The sequence below is a fragment of the Diplotaxodon limnothrissa genome, linkage group LG3, assembly GCF_057381915.1.
Source record: "Diplotaxodon limnothrissa isolate DT_005_m linkage group LG3, D_limnothrissa_male_GT1.1, whole genome shotgun sequence".
Taxonomy (NCBI): Eukaryota; Metazoa; Chordata; class Actinopteri; order Cichliformes; family Cichlidae; genus Diplotaxodon; species Diplotaxodon limnothrissa.
Genome location: NC_140598.1, coordinates 67,868,306 through 67,889,518, shown reverse-complemented (window position 1 = coordinate 67,889,518; position 21,213 = coordinate 67,868,306). Strand labels below are relative to the sequence as shown.

The 21,213-nt window shown below is 42.2% G+C and overlaps 1 protein-coding gene across 1 annotated transcript; it reads right to left on the bottom strand.

The window, feature by feature from the left end:
- Nucleotides 1–1,124: 1,124 nt before the first annotated feature.
- LOC146636948 (uncharacterized) lies at nt 1,125–2,598 on the bottom strand. Its single transcript, XM_085350406.1, has 3 exons — nt 2,586–2,598; nt 1,978–2,211; nt 1,125–1,933 (listed from the first exon to the last, which is right to left on the bottom strand). The coding sequence occupies exons 1-3, from the start codon at nt 2,596–2,598 to the stop codon at nt 1,323–1,325; spliced, it is 858 nt and encodes a 285-aa protein (XP_085206532.1). The 3' UTR covers nt 1,125–1,322.
- Nucleotides 2,599–21,213: the final 18,615 nt, after the last annotated feature.

Here is a 21,213-nt window from a genome sequence, read left to right as displayed (position 1 = left end):
AAACTTCGATGAAGCTGTGAAAAAAAATAAAGAAATCCTCCAACAGAAGGAAGAACAGGAGAAAAAGCAAAGAGACATGGAGCACAAACTCAAAGTCACGGAGGAAAAATACACAATGCTGAAAGAAAAGGTGGATGATACTCTGCGCCAAAATAAAGACCTTCTTCAAGAGAAAAAGCAACTAGAAGGGGAAAAAGAAAAACTGGACAAACAATGCTCACACATGCAGAAAAGGATGGATCAAATGGCGAGAAACAACTCCGAGCTCACTGAGGGGATATTGTTGGAATACAACAACTTGAAGCGCAAACACACTGAAATGCAGGCGCAAAAGCAAGAACAAGACAACATACATGGCGACCTGCAGCGTACGCTCCAAGATATCCACAGAAGAAATGAGGAGCTACAAGACATGTACAAAGAAGTACAACAGAGAAACACAGACATGCACAAGGACAAGATAATGCAGGAGGAAACATCCAAAGAGCTCAAGGAAAAGCTTGAAGAAAAACAAGCAACATTGGAAGAGGTGGAGAAAACATGCAAGAAGCTTGAGAAACAAAACGTAGAAACCATCGATGAGTTGAGAACCCTCATCCTGGAAAAAAAAGCTCTTGTAGAAAACTGCATGAAAAAGAAGAACAAACGCTTCCGCTGGCCCTGGAGGAGGAACTCTACTGCTTCCTCACCTGGTGTAGCCTCGTCTTGCTCCACCTCTGTTCACCCCCCCAACCAGTCCCGGCAGTTGACTGTCCCCTCCTGAGCCTGGTTCTGCCGGAGGTTTCTGCCCGTTTAAAGGCAGTTTTTCCTCCCAACTGTCGCCTAGTGCGTGCTCAGAGGGGATTGTTGGGGATTTCTCTCCTCTACCTTGTTTCATTATTTACTTAACTTTTTGTTCTTACTTCATTTTACCTTGTTTCATTATTTACTTGTTAACTCTTTCTTTTTCAACTTATTTATAAAACAATAAACAATTGAATTTATCCTTTGAGTATTTTTCATCTATACCTTTTTCAAACATTCATATCTGTCGTTTATCTTCTTCTTGAAACCTCATAAATGGTGAAGGAAAAATCCAACAGTTCATCTATATATAAAGAAGCACTTAAACTAAAACTGACATAGCTACGTTAATCCTACCGTAAAACAATAAGACGAGGTACGACCTCTCTCATGCTCCTAGGATGTGGGGGTGAACGCCAGAACACCCTGGAATGTTACAGACCTCCTAGGATGAGACATTCTTTCAATATGCCACCAACTATATACTTCTACACACAAATGATTACATGCAGTATTCTACCATATGCAAACTTATATCATTAAAAGACTATACTGACTACTAAGTAAAATTTTCCATTGACATACTTCATCATGAGAAGTATGGCTGCTGTGCCAACCTTGTTGTTGGTCAAAACTCCCTCACTTTCTATCTGCTGGATGAGTGTCCTTATACCAAGGTTCCATTTGAGCTTCTGGCTGGAGAAATAGTTAATAATCCTTCTGCCTTTGGTTATGAGGGCCTGACCTAAGCGCTCACTGATATCGATGCCTGTGAGTTTGTAAAAGTGGTTCGAAAGACCTTTCCGAGTAAACAAGAATGGCCACTGCTCCTGAATTTCAGCTACTGAAGGTGAGGGACAACTGTTGATAAGCTGCCGCTGAGAAATATATGTGAGGCACATGAAGTCATCCACATCAGGTCTCTCCACAGCTCCAGGTCCTTGTGAATTGAAAATTGTTAACAAGATGTGTTTCTTTTCCTCTAAAGAAGTTGGCGTTTCCCCCTCAGGAAGTTCAACTGGCTGCCAATTTATACAACCATAGCTATCAACAAGGCATCTAACTTTTTTAGGTGGGGTTGCACTACTGTTGGGACTACAGTCTTCCTCATTCCTGGTTCTCTTTGTTTGACGAAGACGATTTGATGCTTCTTAGTAGTGAATAATGTCCACAACCCAGTCTTTCTGACCATACTTCTCCTGTCCTCTGGATGAGCTCTGTCTCCTCTTGTGATTGCATGCGACAGTCGGAGTGGAAATCTTTCCCAAGGAATCTGGAAGTGTGAGACCCAAGAGCTGGAGTAATGGTTGTACATAGTGGTGGACGTGGAGGAGGAGGGGTGAGGTGGATGGCTTGATGTTTCAGCTGATGCAGCAGGGCAAGGCTCCAGAGTAATGGTGTCATTCAGGTTCTCTGGTCTGTTGCCATCTAAAAAAAAATAAATAAATAAAGATCATTGGAAAAGCTACCTTAAAAAGCTACTATGTCAACAAATATGTCCTCACTAAAAGATGAACCCTTCAATTAGGATTGAGTAGTAACGGCAAGGCAGTTTTGGGGACCTTGTCTGAAGATGAAAAGAAGCAATCCCAGGACTGCAAAAGAACTACAAACTCAAGGTCTTGCATTGAAAAGACCTTGAGTCAATATGTTTTACAGCATGTCACAATTTCAAACCCTTAGTTGTACCACTACCAATGAAAGGTTAATGGTGTTAGATTTAGTGTCTACTTTTGTTTATGTTTTCCGTGTTAATTATCTACCGGACAATGTGAGCCCCAAAACGCTCTTCAATATTATACTGTCAAAGTACATGTGTAGTATGGTGAAGAGAACAAAAAAGCTAATCAAGCTAATCAGTGACATATGAGTCTATGAGTGACCTTCAAATCATAGACTCAAGTCTATGATTTATACAGAACCTACACAAACCTCCTTTAAATGCAAGAAGTAGTTTACGTATTTGAATTGGTGTGAGAAAGGGTTTGAGATCTTCTGCCTCCACAAACAAAAGATCACTTTTTTGTTGTACACCAATAACGTCCGTCAGATGTTCTACAATGCAGATTATTTTCTCTCTGTCTAGTGCCGGCAGGAGCCTTGTGAGTTCCTCTTCAATTTCCATCCCTGAAAAAGAATTAAGAGGAAACTGAATGGTGTAGGGAGACAACAAAAAGACCTGCCATGTTATAAAGTGGTAGTGGGTAATAATCCATCAGACTGTCAGCATTTACACACACACTTCTTTCTGGAGGGCAACGCAAGCAGTGAAGTCCAAGGTCAATGAGAAGTACGGATTGATGCAACTCGAGCACAAAGTACAATCCAGAATCATTAACAAGTATAACAGCTATCTTCCCAAAAACCAAGCCATCATCACTGTCATCTACAATGGAAACATAGCCTTTCACATACTTGGTACCTTTGTGGACAACTGCTGACACATCCAAAGTGGTCTGATTAGTGCAGCCGGCTTTTGCCACAGCTTCTTGAATGACAGCGTTGTAAAGATGATGATTGTAATCACTTGCTTCTCCAATGATTTGAACTGTAGGTGGAAACAATTGGCCCACTGAGAGGTAGGACTGCAGTAACTGATGCCGTTCTGTCAGAGTCTTGCATAAGTTGACGAAGTTGTGCACTGTTCTTGTACATGCTTTGAAATACGAGTGCTTGCTCTCAAACCTAAGGGTCCACAAACGAATGTGTGGTCCAAAGTGAAGGATAAGCTCTGCATAATGTAACAAATAGTGAGTTCATAGTGACTAATAGTGACTTCAGTGCACGGTTGCAGGCATCAGCTGACACAGAATCGCTGGCACAGGCTGGTTAGTTATTTAATGGTTTCAGCTTTGTTTATTTGATCTAAGACTTCAGTGCATGGTCGCAAAGATCAGCTGACACAGATCCCTGGCACAGGCTGGTTAGATATTTAATGGTTTCAGGTTAGTTTATTTGATCTAAGACTTCAGGGCATGATCGCAAAGATCAGCTGACACAGATCGCTGGCACAGGCTGGTTAGTTATTTAATGGTTTCAGCTTAGTTTATTTTATCTAAAACTTCAGTGCACGATTGCAGGGATCAGCTGAAACAGATCGCTGGCACAGGCTGGTTAGTTATTTAATGGTTTCAACTTAGTTTATTTGATCTAAAACTTCAGTCCACGTTCGCAGGGATCAGCTGACACAGATCTCTGGCACAGGCTGGTTGGTTATTTAATGGTTTCAGCTTAGTTTATTTGATCTAAAACTTCAGTGCACGGTTGCAGGGATCAGCTGACACAGATCTCTGGCACAGGCTGGTTAGTTATTTAATGGTTTCAGCTTAGTTTATTTGATCTAAGACGTAAGTGCACGGTTGCAGGGATCAGCTGACACAGATCGCTGGCACAGGCTGGTTAGTTATTTAATGGTTTCAGCTTAGTTTATCTAAAACTTCAGTGCACGGTTGCAGGGATCAGCTGACACAGATCGCTGGCACAGGCTGGTTAGTTATTTAATGGTTTAGGTTTGGTTTATTTAATCTAAAACTTCAGTGCACGGTTGCAGGGATCAGCTGACACAGAATCGCTGGTTAGTTATTTAATGGTTTCAGCTTTGTTTATTTGATCTAAAACTTCAGTCCACGGTCGCAGGGATCAGCTGACACAGATCGCTGGCTAGTTATTTAATGGTTTCAGCTTTGTTTATTTGATCTAAAACTTCAGTCCACGTTCGCAGGGATCAGCTGACCCAGATCGCTGGCACAGGCTGGTTAGTTATTTAATGGTTTCAGCTTAGTTTATTTTATCTAAAACTTCAGTGCACGATTGCAGGGATCAGCTGAAACAGATCGCTGGCACAGGCTGGTTAGTTATTTAATGGTTTCAGCTTAGTTTATCTAAAACTTCAGTGCACGTTCGCAAAGATCAGCTGAAACAGATCGCTGGCACAGATCCCTTGCACAGGCTGGTTAGTTATTTAATGGTTTCAACTTAGTTTATTTTATCTTAAACTTCAGTGCACGGTCGCAGGGATCCGCTGACACAGATCGCTGGTTAGTTATTTAATGGTTTCAGCTTTGTTTATTTGATCTAAGACTTCAGGGCATGATCGCAAAGATCAGCTGACACAGATCGCTGGCACTGGCTGGTTAGTTATTTAATGGTTTCAGCTTAGTTTATCTAAAACTTCAGTGCACGATTGCAGGGATCAGCTGACACAGATCGCTGGCACAGGCTGGTTAGTTATTTAATGGTTTCAGCTTAGTTTATTTTATCTAAAACTTCAGTGCACGATTGCAGGGATCAGCTGAAACAGATCGCTGGCACAGGCTGGTTAGTTATTTAATGGTTTCAGCTTAGTTTATCTAAAACTTCAGTGCACGTTCGCAAAGATCAGCTGAAACAGATCGCTGGCACAGATCCCTTGCACAGGCTGGTTAGTTATTTAATGGTTTCAACTTAGTTTATTTTATCTTAAACTTCAGTGCACGGTCGCAGTGATCAGCTGACACAGATCGCTGGTTAGTTATTTAATGGTTTCAGCTTTGTTTATTTGATCTAAAACTTCAGTCCACGTTCGCAGGGATCAGCTGACACAGATCGCTGGCACAGGCTGGTTAGTTATTTAATGGTTTCAACTTAGTTTATTTTATCTAAAACTTCAGTGCACGGTCGCAGTGATCAGCTGACACAGATCGCTGGTTAGTTATTTAATGGTTTCAGCTTTGTTTATTTGATCTAAAACTTCAGTCCACGTTTGCAGGGATCAGCTGACACAGATCGCTGGCACAGGCTGGTTAGTTATTTAATGGTTTCAGCTTAGTTTATTTGATCTAAAACTTCAGTGCACGGTTGCAGGGATCAGCTGACACAGATCGCTGGCACAGGCTGGTTAGTTATTTCGTGGTTTCAGCTTAGTTTATTTTGATCTAAGACTTCAGTGCACGTTCGCAAAGATCAGCTGAAACAGATTGCTGGCACAGGCTGGTTAGTTATTTAATTGTTTCAGCTTAGTTTATCTAAAACTTCAGTGCACAGTTGCAGGGATCAGCTGACACAGATCCCTGGCACAGGCTGGTTAGTTATTTAATGGTTTCAACTTAGTTTATTTTCTCTAAAACTTCAGTGCACGTTCGCAGGGATCAGCTGACACAGATCGCTGGTACAGGCTGGTTAGTTATTTAATGGTTTCAGCTTATTTTCTCTAAAACTTCAGTGCACGTTCGCAGGGATCAGCTGACACAGATCGCTCGCACAGGCTGGTTAGTTATTTAATGGTTTCAGGTTAGTTTATTTGATCTAAAACTTCAGTCCACGTTCGCAGGGATCAGCTGACACAGATCGCTGGCACAGGCTGGTTAGTTATTTAATGGTTTCAGCTTACTTTATTTTCTGTAAAACTTCAGTGCACAGTTGCAGGGATCAGCTAACACAGATCCCTGACACACGCTGGTTAGTTATTTAATGGTTTCAACTTAGTTTATTTTCTCTAAAAATTCAGTGCACGGTTGCAGGGATCAGTTGACAAAGATTCCTGGCACAGGCTGGTTAGTTATTTAATGGTTTCAGCTTAGTTTATTTGATCTAAAACTTCAGTGCACGGTCGCAGGGATCCGCTGACACAGATCGCTGGCACAGGCTGGTTAGTTATTTAATGGTTTCAGCTTACTTTATTTTCTGTAAAACTTCAGTGCACAGTTGCAGGGATCAGCTAACACAGATCCCTGACACACGCTGGTTAGTTATTTAATGGTTTCAACTTAGTTTATTTTCTCTAAAACTTCAGTGCACGGTCGCAGGGATCAGCTGACACATATCGCTGGTTAGTTATTTAAGGGTTTCAGCTTAGTTTATTTGATCTACAACTTCAGTCCACGTTCGCAGGGATCAGCTGACACAGATCGCTGGCACAGGCTGGTTAGTTATTTAATGGTTTCAGCTTAGTTTATTTGATCTACAACTTCAGTGCATGGTCGCAAAGATCAGCTGACACAGATCGCTGGCACAGGCTGGTTAGTTATTTAATGGTTTCAGCTTAGTTTATTTGATCTAAGACTTCAGTGCACGGTTGCAGGGATCAGCTGACACAGATCGCTGGCACAGGCTGGTTAGTTATTTCGTGGTTTCAGCTTAGTTTATTTTGATCTAAGACTTCAGTGCACGTTCGCAAAGATCAGCTGAAATAGATTGCTGGCACAGGCTGGTTAGTTATTTAATGGTTTCAGCTTAGTTTATCTAAAACTTCAGTGCACGGTTGCAGGGATCAGCTGACACAGATCCCTGGCACAGGCTGGTTAGTTATTTAATGGTTTCAGCTTAGTTTATTTTCTCTAAAACTTCAGTGCACGGTCGCAGGGATCCGCTGACACAGATCGCTGGCACAGGCTGGTTAGTTATTTAATGGTTTCAGCTTAGTTTATCTAAAACTTCAGTGCACGGTTGCAGGGATCAGCTGACACAGATCGCTGGCACAGGCTGGTTAGTTATTTAGTGGTTTCAGCTTAGTTTATTTGATCTAAAACTTCAGTCCACGTTCGCAGGGATCAGCTGACACAGATCTCTGGCACAGCCTGGTTGGTTATTTAATGGTTTCAGCTTAGTTTATTTGATCTAAAACTTCAGTGCACGGTTGCAGGGATCAGCTGACACAGATCGCTCGCACAGGCTGGTTGGTTATTTAATGGTTTCAGGTTAGTTTATTTGATCTAAGACTTCAGTGCACGTTCGCAAAGATCAGCTGAAACAGATTGCTGGCACAGATCCCTTGCACAGGCTGGTTAGTTATTTAATGGTTTCAACTTAGTTTATTTTATCTTAAACTTCAGTGCACGGTCGCAGGGATCCGCTGACACAGATCGCTGGTTAGTTATTTAATGGTTTCAGCTTTGTTTATTTGATCTAAAACTTCAGTCCACGTTCGCAGGGATCAGCTGACACAGATCGCTGGCACAGGCTGGTTAGTTATTTAATGGTTTCAGCTTAGTTTATTTGATCTAAGACTTCAGTGCACGGTTGCAAGGATCAGCTGACACAGATCGCTGGCACAGGCTGGTTAGTTATTTAATGGTTTCAACTTAGTTTATTTGATCTAAAACTTCAGTCCACGTTCGCAGGGATCAGCTGAGACAGATCTCTGGCACAGGCTGGTTGGTTATTTAATGGTTTCAGCTTAGTTTATTTTATCTAAAACTTCAGTGCACGGTCGCAGTGATCAGCTGACACAGATCGCTGGTTAGTTATTTAATGGTTTCAACTTAGTTTATTTGATCTAAAACTTCAGTCCACGTTCGCAGGGATCAGCTGACACAGATCTCTGGCACAGGCTGGTTAGTTATTTAATGGTTTCAGCTTAGTTTATTTGATCTAAGACTTCAGTGCACGGTTGCAGGGATCAGCTGACACAGATCTCTGGCACAGGCTGGTTAGTTATTTAATGGTTTCAGCTTAGTTTATTTGATCTAAGACGTAAGTGCACGGTTGCAGGGATCAGCTGACACAGATCGCTGGCACAGGCTGGTTAGTTATTTAATGGTTTCAGCTTAGTTAATTTGATCTAAAACTTCAGTGCACGGTTGCAGGGATCAGCTGACACAGATCGCTGGCACAGGCTGGTTAGTTATTTAAATGGTTTCAACTTAGTTTATCATAAAAAACTTCAGTGCACGGTTGCAGGAATCAGCTGAAACAGATCGCTGGCACAGGCTGGTTAGTTATTTAATGGTTTCAGCTTAGTTTATCTAAAACTTCAGTGCACGATTGTAGGGATCAGCTGACACAGATCGTTGGCACAGGCTGGTTAGTTATTTAATGGTTTCAACTTAGTTTATCTAAAACTTCAGTGCACGGTTGCAGGAATCAGCTGACACAGATCGCTGGCACAGGCTGGTTAGTTATTTAATGGTTTCAGGTTAGTTTATCTAAAACTTCAGTGCACGGTTGCAGGGATCAGCTGACACAGATCGCTGGCACAGGCTGGTTAGTTATTTAATGGTTTCAGCCAAGTTTATCTAAAACTTCAGTGCACGGTTGCAGGGATCAGCTGACACAGATCGCTGGCACAGGCTGGTTAGTTATTTAATGGTTTCAGCCAAGTTTATCTAAAACTTCAGTGCACGGTTGCAGGGATCAGCTGACACAGATCCCTGGCACAGGCTGGCTAGTTATTTAATGGTTTCAGCTTAGTTTATCTAAAACTTCAGTGCACGGTTGCAGGGATCAGCTGACACAGATCGCTGGCACAGGCTGGTTAGTTATTTAATGGTTTCAGCTTAGTTTATCTAAAACTTCAGTGCACGGTCGCAGGGATCAGATGAAACAGATCGCTGGCACAGGCTGGCTAGTTATTTAATGGTTTCAGCCAAGTTTATCTAAAACTTCAGTGCACGGTTGCAGGTATCAGCTGAAACAGATCGCTGGTACAGGCTGGTTAGTTATTTAATGGTTTCAGCCAAGTTTATCTAAAACTTCAGTGCGCGGTTGCAGGGATCAGCTGACACAGATCCCTTGCACAGGCTGGTTAGTTATTTAATGGTTTCAACTTAGTTTATTTTATCTAAAACTTCAGTGCACGGTCGCAGGGATCAGCTGACACAGATCGCTGGCACAGGCTGGTTAGTTATTTAAATGGTTTCAGGTTAGTTTATTTGATCTAAATCTTCAGTGCACGGTTGCAGGGATCAGCTGACACAGATCGCTCGCACAGGCTGGTTGGTTATTTAAATGGTTTCAGGTTAGTTTATTTGATCTAAATCTTCAGTGCACGGTCGCAGGGATCAGCTGACACAGATCCCTGGCACAGGCTGGTTAGTTATTTAAATGGTTTCAGGTTAGTTTATTTGATCTAAATCTTCAGTGCACGGTTGCAGGGATCAGCTGACACAGATCGCTGGCACAGGCTGGTTGGTTATTTAATGGTTTCAGCTTAGTTTATTTGATCTAAATCTTCAGTGCACGGTTGCAGGGATCAGCTGACACAGATCGCTCGCACAGGCTGGTTGGTTATTTAATGGTTTCAGGTTAGTTTATTTGATCTAAGACTTCAGTGCACGTTCGCAAAGATCAGCTGAAACAGATCGCTGGCACAGATCCCTTGCACAGGCTGGTTAGTTATTTAATGGTTTCAACTTAGTTTATTTTATCTTAAACTTCAGTGCACGGTCGCAGGGATCAGCTGACACAGATCGCTGGTTAGTTATTTAATGGTTTCAGCTTAGTTTATTTTATCTAAAACTTCAGTGCACGGTCGCAGGGATCAGCTGACACAGATCGCTGGTTAGTTATTTAATGGTTTCAGCTTTGTTTATTTGATCTAAAACTTCAGTCCACGTTCGCAGGGATCAGCTGACCCAGATCGCTGGCACAGGCTGGTTAGTTATTTAATGGTTTCAGCTTAGTTTATTTGATCTAAGACGTAAGTGCACGGTTGCAGGGATCAGCTGACACAGATCCCTGGCACAGGCTGGTTAGTTATTTAATGGTTTCAGCTTAGTTTATCTAAAACTTCAGTGCACGGTTGCAGGGATCAGCTGACACAGATCCCTGGCACAGGTTGGTTAGTTATTTAATGGTTTTAACTTAGTTTATTTGATCTAAAACTTCAGTGCACGATTGCAGGGATCAGCTGAAACAGATCGCTGGTACAGGCTGGTTAGTTATTTAATGGTTTCAGCCAAGTTTATCTAAAACTTCAGTGCGCGGTTGCAAAGATCAGCTGACACAGATCGCTGGCACAGGCTGGTTAGTTATTTAATGGTTTCAGCTTTGTTTATTTGATCTAAAACTTCAGTCCACGTTCGCAGGGATCAGCTGACACAGATCGCTGGCACAGGCTGGTTAGTTATTTAATGGTTTCAACTTAGTTTATTTTATCTTAAACTTCAGTGCACGGTCGCAGGGATCCGCTGACACAGATCGCTGGTTAGTTATTTAATGGTTTCAGCTTAGTTTATTTGATCTAAGACTTCAGTGCACGGTTGCAGGGATCAGCTGACACAGATCGCTGGCACAGGCTGGTTAGTTATTTCGTGGTTTCAGCTTAGTTTATTTTGATCTAAGACTTCAGTGCACGTTCGCAAAGATCAGCTGAAACAGATTGCTGGCACAGGCTGGTTAGTTATTTAATTGTTTCAGCTTAGTTTATCTAAAACTTCAGTGCACAGTTGCAGGGATCAGCTGACACAGATCCCTGGCACAGGCTGGTTAGTTATTTAATGGTTTCAACTTAGTTTATTTTCTCTAAAACTTCAGTGCACGTTCGCAGGGATCAGCTGACACAGATCGCTGGCACAGGCTGGTTAGTTATTTAATGGTTTCAGCTTAGTTTATTTGATCTAAAACTTCAGTGCACGGTCGCAGGGATCAGCTGACACAGATCGCTGGCACAGGCTGGTTAGTTATTTAATGGTTTCAGCTTAGTTTATTTGATCTAAAACTTCAGTGCACGGTTGCAGGGATCAGCTGACACAGATCGCTGTCACAGGCTGGTTAGTTATTTAAATGGTTTTAGGTTAGTTTATTTGATCTAAGACTTCAGTGCATGGTCGCAAAGATCAGCTGACACAGATCCCTGGCACAGGCTGGTTAGTTATTTAATGGTTTCAGCTTACTTTATTTTCTGTAAAACTTCAGTGCACGGTCGCAGGGATCAGCTGACACATATCGCTGGTTAGTTATTTAAGGGTTTCAGCTTAGTTTATTTGATCTACAACTTCAGTCCACGTTCGCAGGGATCAGCTGACACAGATCGCTGGCACAGGCTGGTTAGTTATTTAATGGTTTCAGCTTAGTTTATTTGATCTACAACTTCAGTGCATGGTCGCAAAGATCAGCTGACACAGATCGCTGGCACAGGCTGGTTAGTTATTTAATGGTTTCAGCTTAGTTTATTTGATCTAAGACTTCAGTGCACGGTTGCAGGGATCAGCTGACACAGATCGCTGGCACAGGCTGGTTAGTTATTTCGTGGTTTCAGCTTAGTTTATTTGATCTACAACTTCAGTCCACGTTCGCAGGGATCAGCTGACACAGATCGCTGGCACAGGCTGGTTAGTTATTTAATGGTTTCAGCTTAGTTTATTTGATCTACAACTTCAGTGCATGGTCGCAAAGATCAGCTGACACAGATCGCTGGCACAGGCTGGTTAGTTATTTAATGGTTTCAGCTTAGTTTATTTGATCTAAAACTTCAGTGCACGGTCGCAGGGATCCGCTGACACAGATCCCTGGCACAGGCTGGTTAGTTATTTAATGGTTTCAGCTTAGTTTATTTGATCTAAAACTTCAGTGCACGGTCGCAGGGATCAGCTGACACAGATCGCTGGCACAGGCTGGTTAGTTATTTAATGGTTTCAGCTTAGTTTATTTGATCTAAAACTTCAGTGCACGGTTGCAGGGATCAGCTGACACAGATCGCTGTCACAGGCTGGTTAGTTATTTAAATGGTTTTAGGTTAGTTTATTTGATCTAAGACTTCAGTGCATGGTCGCAAAGATCAGCTGACACAGATCCCTGGCACAGGCTGGTTAGTTATTTAATGGTTTCAGCTTACTTTATTTTCTGTAAAACTTCAGTGCACGGTCGCAGGGATCAGCTGACACATATCGCTGGTTAGTTATTTAAGGGTTTCAGCTTAGTTTATTTGATCTACAACTTCAGTCCACGTTCGCAGGGATCAGCTGACACAGATCGCTGGCACAGGCTGGTTAGTTATTTAATGGTTTCAGCTTAGTTTATTTGATCTACAACTTCAGTGCATGGTCGCAAAGATCAGCTGACACAGATCGCTGGCACAGGCTGGTTAGTTATTTAATGGTTTCAGCTTAGTTTATTTGATCTAAGACTTCAGTGCACGGTTGCAGGGATCAGCTGACACAGATCGCTGGCACAGGCTGGTTAGTTATTTCGTGGTTTCAGCTTAGTTTATTTTGATCTAAGACTTCAGTGCACGTTCGCAAAGATCAGCTGAAACAGATTGCTGGCACAGGCTGGTTAGTTATTTAATGGTTTCAGCTTAGTTTATCTAAAACTTCAGTGCACGGTTGCAGGGATCAGCTGACACAGATCCCTGGCACAGGCTGGTTAGTTATTTAATGGTTTCAGCTTAGTTTATCTAAAACTTCAGTGCACGGTTGCAGGGATCAGCTGACACAGATCGCTCGCACAGGCTGGTTAGTTATTTAATGGTTTCAGCTTAGTTTATCTAAAACTTCAGTGCACGGTTGCAGGGATCAGCTGACACAGATCGCTGGCACAGGCTGGTTAGTTATTTAATGGTTTCAGCTTACTTTATTTTCTGTAAAACTTCAGTGCACAGTTGCAGGGATCAGCTAATACAGATCCCTGACACACGCTGGTTAGTTATTTAATGGTTTCAGCTTACTTTATTTTCTGTAAAACTTCAGTGCACAGTTGCAGGGATCAGCTAATACAGATCCCTGACACACGCTGGTTAGTTATTTAATGGTTTCAGCTTAGTTTATTTGATCTACAACTTCAGTGCATGGTCGCAAAGATCAGCTGACACAGATCGCTGGCACAGGCTGGTTAGTTATTTAATGGTTTCAGCTTAGTTTATTTGATCTAAGACTTCAGTGCACGGTTGCAGGGATCAGCTGACACAGATCGCTGGCACAGGCTGGTTAGTTATTTCGTGGTTTCAGCTTAGTTTATTTTGATCTAAGACTTCAGTGCACGTTCGCAAAGATCAGCTGAAACAGATTGCTGGCACAGGCTGGTTAGTTATTTAATGGTTTCAGCTTAGTTTATCTAAAACTTCAGTGCACGGTTGCAGGGATCAGCTGACACAGATCCCTGGCACAGGCTGGTTAGTTATTTAATGGTTTCAGCTTAGTTTATTTTCTCTAAAACTTCAGTGCAAGGTCGCAGGGATCCGCTGACACAGATCGCTGGCACAGGCTGGTTAGTTATTTAATGGTTTCAGCTTAGTTTATCTAAAACTTCAGTGCACGGTTGCAGGGATCAGCTGACACAGATCGCTTGCACAGGCTGGTTAGTTATTTAATGGTTTCAGCTTACTTTATTTTCTGTAAAACTTCAGTGCACAGTTGCAGGGATCAGCTAATACAGATCCCTGACACACGCTGGTTAGTTATTTAATGGTTTCAGCTTACTTTATTTTCTGTAAAACTTCAGTGCACAGTTGCAGGGATCAGCTAATACAGATCCCTGACACACGCTGGTTAGTTATTTAATGGTTTCAACTTAGTTTATTTTCTCTAAAAATTCAGTGCACGGTTGCAGGGATCAGTTGACAAAGATTCCTGGCACAGGCTGGTTAGTTATTTAATGGTTTCAACTTAGTTTATTTGATGTAAAACTTCAGTGCACGGTTGCAGGGATCAGCTGACACAGATCGCTGGCACAGGCTGGTTAGTTGTTTAGTGGTTTCAGCTTAGTTTATTTGATCTAAAACTTCAGTCCACGTTCGCAGGGATCAGCTGACACAGATCGCTCGCACAGGCTGGTTGGTTATTTAATGGTTTCAGGTTAGTTTATTTGATCTAAGACTTCAGTGCACGTTCGCAAAGATCAGCTGAAACAGATTGCTGGCACAGATCCCTTGCACAGGCTGGTTAGTTATTTAATGGTTTCAACTTAGTTTATTTTATCTTAAACTTCAGTGCACGGTCGCAGGGATCCGCTGACACAGATCGCTGGTTAGTTATTTAATGGTTTCAGCTTTGTTTATTTGATCTAAAACTTCAGTCCACGTTCGCAGGGATCAGCTGACCCAGATCGCTGGCACAGGCTGGTTAGTTATTTAATGGTTTCAGCTTAGTTTATTTGATCTAAGACTTCAGTGCACGGTTGCAAGGATCAGCTGACACAGATCGCTGGCACAGGCTGGTTAGTTATTTAATGGTTTCAACTTAGTTTATTTTATCTAAAACTTCAGTGCACGGTCGCAGTGATCAGCTGACACAGATCGCTGGTTAGTTATTTAATGGTTTCAACTTAGTTTATTTGATCTAAAACTTCAGTCCACGTTCGCAGGGATCAGCTGACACAGATCTCTGGCACAGGCTGGTTGGTTATTTAATGGTTTCAGCTTAGTTTATTTTATCTAAAACTTCAGTGCACGGTCGCAGTGATCAGCTGACACAGATCGCTGGTTAGTTATTTAATGGTTTCAACTTAGTTTATTTGATCTAAAACTTCAGTCCACGTTCGCAGGGATCAGCTGACACAGATCTCTGGCACAGGCTGGTTGGTTATTTAATGGTTTCAACTTAGTTTATTTTATCTTAAACTTCAGTGCACGGTCGCAGGGATCCGCTGACACAGATCGCTGGTTAGTTATTTAATGGTTTCAGCTTAGTTTATTTGATCTAAGACTTCAGTGCACGGTTGCAGGGATCAGCTGACACAGATCGCTGGCACAGGCTGGTTAGTTATTTCGTGGTTTCAGCTTAGTTTATTTTGATCTAAGACTTCAGTGCACGTTCGCAAAGATCAGCTGAAACAGATTGCTGGCACAGGCTGGTTAGTTATTTAATTGTTTCAGCTTAGTTTATCTAAAACTTCAGTGCACAGTTGCAGGGATCAGCTGACACAGATCCCTGGCACAGGCTGGTTAGTTATTTCGTGGTTTCAGCTTAGTTTATTTTGATCTAAGACTTCAGTGCACGTTCGCAAAGATCAGCTGAAACAGATTGCTGGCACAGGCTGGTTAGTTATTTAATTGTTTCAGCTTAGTTTATCTAAAACTTCAGTGCACAGTTGCAGGGATCAGCTGACACAGATCGCTGGCACAGGCTGGTTGGTTATTTAATGGTTTCAACTTAGTTTATTTTCTCTAAAACTTCAGTGCACGTTCGCAGGGATCAGCTGACACAGATCGCTGGCACAGGCTGGTTAGTTATTTAATGGTTTCAGCTTAGTTTATTTGATCTAAAACTTCAGTGCACGGTCGCAGGGATCCGCTGACACAGATCGCTGGCACAGGCTGGTTAGTTATTTAATGGTTTCAGCTTAGTTTATTTGATCTAAAACTTCAGTGCACGGTTGCAGGGATCAGCTGACACAGATCGCTGTCACAGGCTGGTTAGTTATTTAAATGGTTTTAGGTTAGTTTATTTGATCTAAGACTTCAGTGCATGGTCGCAAAGATCAGCTGACACAGATCCCTGGCACAGGCTGGTTAGTTATTTAATGGTTTCAGCTTACTTTATTTTCTGTAAAACTTCAGTGCACGGTCGCAGGGATCAGCTGACACATATCGCTGGTTAGTTATTTAAGGGTTTCAGCTTAGTTTATTTGATCTACAACTTCAGTCCACGTTCGCAGGGATCAGCTGACACAGATCGCTGGCACAGGCTGGTTAGTTATTTAATGGTTTCAGCTTAGTTTATTTGATCTACAACTTCAGTGCATGGTCGCAAAGATCAGCTGACACAGATCGCTGGCACAGGCTGGTTAGTTATTTAATGGTTTCAGCTTAGTTTATTTGATCTAAGACTTCAGTGCACGGTTGCAGGGATCAGCTGACACAGATCGCTGGCACAGGCTGGTTAGTTATTTCGTGGTTTCAGCTTAGTTTATTTTGATCTAAGACTTCAGTGCACGTTCGCAAAGATCAGCTGAAACAGATTGCTGGCACAGGCTGGTTAGTTATTTAATGGTTTCAGCTTAGTTTATCTAAAACTTCAGTGCACGGTTGCAGGGATCAGCTGACACAGATCCCTGGCACAGGCTGGTTAGTTATTTAATGGTTTCAGCTTAGTTTATTTTCTCTAAAACTTCAGTGCAAGGTCGCAGGGATCCGCTGACACAGATCGCTGGCACAGGCTGGTTAGTTATTTAATGGTTTCAGCTTAGTTTATCTAAAACTTCAGTGCACGGTTGCAGGGATCAGCTGACACAGATCGCTCGCACAGGCTGGTTAGTTATTTAATGGTTTCAGCTTAGTTTATCTAAAACTTCAGTGCACGGTTGCAGGGATCAGCTGACACAGATCGCTGGCACAGGCTGGTTAGTTATTTAATGGTTTCAGCTTACTTTATTTTCTGTAAAACTTCAGTGCACAGTTGCAGGGATCAGCTAATACAGATCCCTGACACACGCTGGTTAGTTATTTAATGGTTTCAGCTTACTTTATTTTCTGTAAAACTTCAGTGCACGGTTGCAGGGATCAGCTGACACAGATCGCTGGCACAGGCTGGTTAGTTATTTCGTGGTTTCAGCTTAGTTTATTTTGATCTAAGACTTCAGTGCACGTTCGCAAAGATCAGCTGAAACAGATTGCTGGCACAGGCTGGTTAGTTATTTAATGGTTTCAGCTTAGTTTATCTAAAACTTCAGTGCACGGTTGCAGGGATCAGCTGACACAGATCCCTGGCACAGGCTGGTTAGTTATTTAATGGTTTCAGCTTAGTTTATTTTCTCTAAAACTTCAGTGCAAGGTCGCAGGGATCCGCTGACACAGATCGCTGGCACAGGCTGGTTAGTTATTTAATGGTTTCAGCTTAGTTTATCTAAAACTTCAGTGCACGGTTGCAGGGATCAGCTGACACAGATCGCTCGCACAGGCTGGTTAGTTATTTAATGGTTTCAGCTTACTTTATTTTCTGTAAAACTTCAGTGCACAGTTGCAGGGATCAGCTAATACAGATCCCTGACACACGCTGGTTAGTTATTTAATGGTTTCAGCTTACTTTATTTTCTGTAAAACTTCAGTGCACAGTTGCAGGGATCAGCTAATACAGATCCCTGACACACGCTGGTTAGTTATTTAATGGTTTCAACTTAGTTTATTTTCTCTAAAAATTCAGTGCACGGTTGCAGGGATCAGTTGACAAAGATTCCTGGCACAGGCTGGTTAGTTATTTAATGGTTTCAACTTAGTTTATTTGATGTAAAACTTCAGTGCACGGTTGCAGGGATCAGCTGACACAGATCGCTGGCACAGGCTGGTTAGTTGTTTAGTGGTTTCAGCTTAGTTTATTTGATCTAAAACTTCAGTCCACGTTCGCAGGGATCAGCTGACACAGATCGCTCGCACAGGCTGGTTGGTTATTTAATGGTTTCAGGTTAGTTTATTTGATCTAAGACTTCAGTGCACGTTCGCAAAGATCAGCTGAAACAGATTGCTGGCACAGATCCCTTGCACAGGCTGGTTAGTTATTTAATGGTTTCAACTTAGTTTATTTTATCTAAAACTTCAGTGCACGGTCGCAGTGATCAGCTGACACAGATCGCTGGTTAGTTATTTAATGGTTTCAACTTAGTTTATTTGATCTAAAACTTCAGTCCACGTTCGCAGGGATCAGCTGACACAGATCTCTGGCACAGGCTGGTTGGTTATTTAATGGTTTCAGCTTAGTTTATTTTATCTAAAACTTCAGTGCACGGTCGCAGTGATCAGCTGACACAGATCGCTGGTTAGTTATTTAATGGTTTCAACTTAGTTTATTTGATCTAAAACTTCAGTCCACGTTCGCAGGGATCAGCTGACACAGATCCCTGGCACAGGCTGGCTAGTTATTTAATGGTTTCAGCTTAGTTTATCTAAAACTTCAGTGCACGGTTGCAGGGATCAGCTGACACAGATCGCTGGCACAGGCTGGTTAGTTATTTAATGGTTTCAGCTTAGTTTATCTAAAACTTCAGTGCACGGTCGCAGGGATCAGATGAAACAGATCGCTGGCACAGGCTGGTTAGTTATTTAATGGTTTCAGCCAAGTTTATCTAAAACTTCAGTGCACGGTTGCAGGGATCAGCTGACACAGATCCCTTGCACAGGCTGGTTAGTTATTTAATGGTTTCAACTTAGTTTATTTTATCTAAAACTTCAGTGCGCGGTTGCAGGGATCAGCTGACACAGATCCCTTGCACAGGCTGGTTAGTTATTTAATGGTTTCAACTTAGTTTATTTTATCTAAAACTTCAGTGCACGGTCGCAGGGATCAGCTGACACAGATCGCTGGCACAGGCTGGTTAGTTATTTAAATGGTTTCAGGTTAGTTTATTTGATCTAAATCTTCAGTGCACGGTTGCAGGGATCAGCTGACACAGATCGCTGGCACAGGCTGGTTAGTTATTTAAATGGTTTCAGGTTAGTTTATTTGATCTAAATCTTCAGTGCACGGTTGCAGGGATCAGCTGACACAGATCGCTGGCACAGGCTGGTTGGTTATTTAATGGTTTCAGCTTAGTTTATTTGATCTAAATCTTCAGTGCACGGTTGCAGGGATCAGCTGACACAGATCGCTGGCACAGGCTGGTTGGTTATTTAAATGGTTTCAGGTTAGTTTATTTGATCTAAATCTTCAGTGCACGGTTGCAGGGATCAGCTGACACAGATCGCTGGCACAGGCTGGTTGGTTATTTAATGGTTTCAGCTTAGTTTATTTGATCTAAATCTTCAGTGCACGGTTGCAGGGATCAGCTGACACAGATCGCTCGCACAGGCTGGTTGGTTATTTAATGGTTTCAGGTTAGTTTATTTGATCTAAGACTTCAGTGCACGTTCGCAAAGATCAGCTGAAACAGATCGCTGGCACAGATCCCTTGCACAGGCTGGTTAGTTATTTAATGGTTTCAACTTAGTTTATTTTATCTTAAAATTCAGTGCACGGTCGCAGGGATCAGCTGACACAGATCGCTGGTTAGTTATTTAATGGTTTCAGCTTTGTTTATTTGATCTAAAACTTCAGTCCACGTTCGCAGGGATCAGCTGACCCAGATCGCTGGCACAGGCTGGTTAGTTATTTAATGGTTTCAGCTTAGTTTATTTGATCTAAGACGTAAGTGCACGGTTGCAGGGATCAGCTGACACAGATCGCTGGCACAGGCTGGTTAGTTATTTAATGGTTTCAGCTTAGTTTATTTTGATCTAAGACTTCAGTGCACATTCGCAAAGATCAGCTGAAACAGATCGCTGGCACAGGCTGGTTAGTTATTTAATTGTTTCAGCTTAGTTTATCTAAAACTTCAGTGCACGGTTGCAGGGATAAGCTGACACAGATCGTTGGCACAGGCTGGTTAGTTATTTAATGGTTTCAACTTAGTTTATCTAAAACTTCAGTGCACGGTTGCAGGAATCAGCTGACACAGATCGCTGGCACAGGCTGGTTAGTTATTTAATGGTTTCGGTTTGGTTTATTTTATCTAAAACTTCAGTGCACGGTTGCAGGGATCAGCTGACACAGATCGCTGGCACAGGCTGGTTAGTTATTTAATGGTTTCAGCTTAATTTGATCTAAAACTTCAGTGCACGGTTGCAGGGATCAGCTGACACAGATCCCTGGCACATGTTGGTTAGTTATTTAATGGTTTTAACTTAGTTTATTTGATCTAAAACTTCAGTGCACGATTGCAGGGATCAGCTGAAACAGATCGCTGGTACAGGCTGGTTAGTTATTTAATGGTTTCAGCCAAGTTTATCTAAAACTTCAGTGCGCGGTTGCAAAGATCAGCTGACACAGATCGCTGGCACAGGCTGGTTAGTTATTTAATGGTTTCAGCTTAGTTTATCTAAAACTTCAGTGCACGTTCGCAAAGATCAGCTGAAACAGATCGCTGGCACAGATCCCTTGCACAGGCTGGTTAGTTATTTAATGGTTTCAACTTAGTTTATTTTCTGTAAAACTTCAGTGCACGATTGCAGGGATCCGCTGACACAGATCGCTGGTTAGTTATTTAATGGTTTCAGCTTTGTTTATTTGATCTAAAACTTCAGTCCACGTTTGCAGGGATCAGCTGACACAGATCGCTGGCACAGGCTGGTTAGTTATTTCGTGGTTTCAGCTTAGTTTATTTTGATCTAAGACTTCAGTGCACGTTCGCAAAGATCAGCTGAAACAGATTGCTGGCACAGGCTGGTTAGTTATTTAATTGTTTCAGCTTAGTTTATCTAAAACTTCAGTGCACAGTTGCAGGGATCAGCTGACACAGATCCCTGGCACAGGCTGGTTAGTTATTTAATGGTTTCAACTTAGTTTATTTTCTCTAAAACTTCGGTGCACGTTCGCAGGGATCAGCTGACACAGATCGCTGGCACAGGCTGGTTAGTTATTTAATGGTTTCAGCTTAGTTTATTTGATCTAAAACTTCAGTGCACGGTCGCAGGGATCCGCTGACACAGATCGCTGGCACAGGCTGGTTAGTTATTTAATGGTTTCAGCTTAGTTTATTTGATCTAAAACTTCAGTGCACGGTCGCAGGGATCAGCTGACACAGATCGCTGGCACAGGCTGGTTAGTTATTTAATGGTTTCAGCTTAGTTTATTTGATCTAAAACTTCAGTGCACGGTTGCAGGGATCAGCTGACACAGATCGCTGTCACAGGCTGGTTAGTTATTTAAATGGTTTTAGGTTAGTTTATTTGATCTAAGACTTCAGTGCATGGTCGCAAAGATCAGCTGACACAGATCCCTGGCACAGGCTGGTTAGTTATTTAATGGTTTCAGCTTACTTTATTTTCTGTAA

Bases quoted from the DNA above. Each gene is read 5' to 3' on its own strand.
- LOC146636948 (XM_085350406.1), bottom strand. The intron at 1,934-1,977 runs GTATGGTCAGAA...TTCACTACTAAG, and splicing joins TCATCCAGAGGACAGGAGAA to AAGCATCAAATCGTCTTCGT.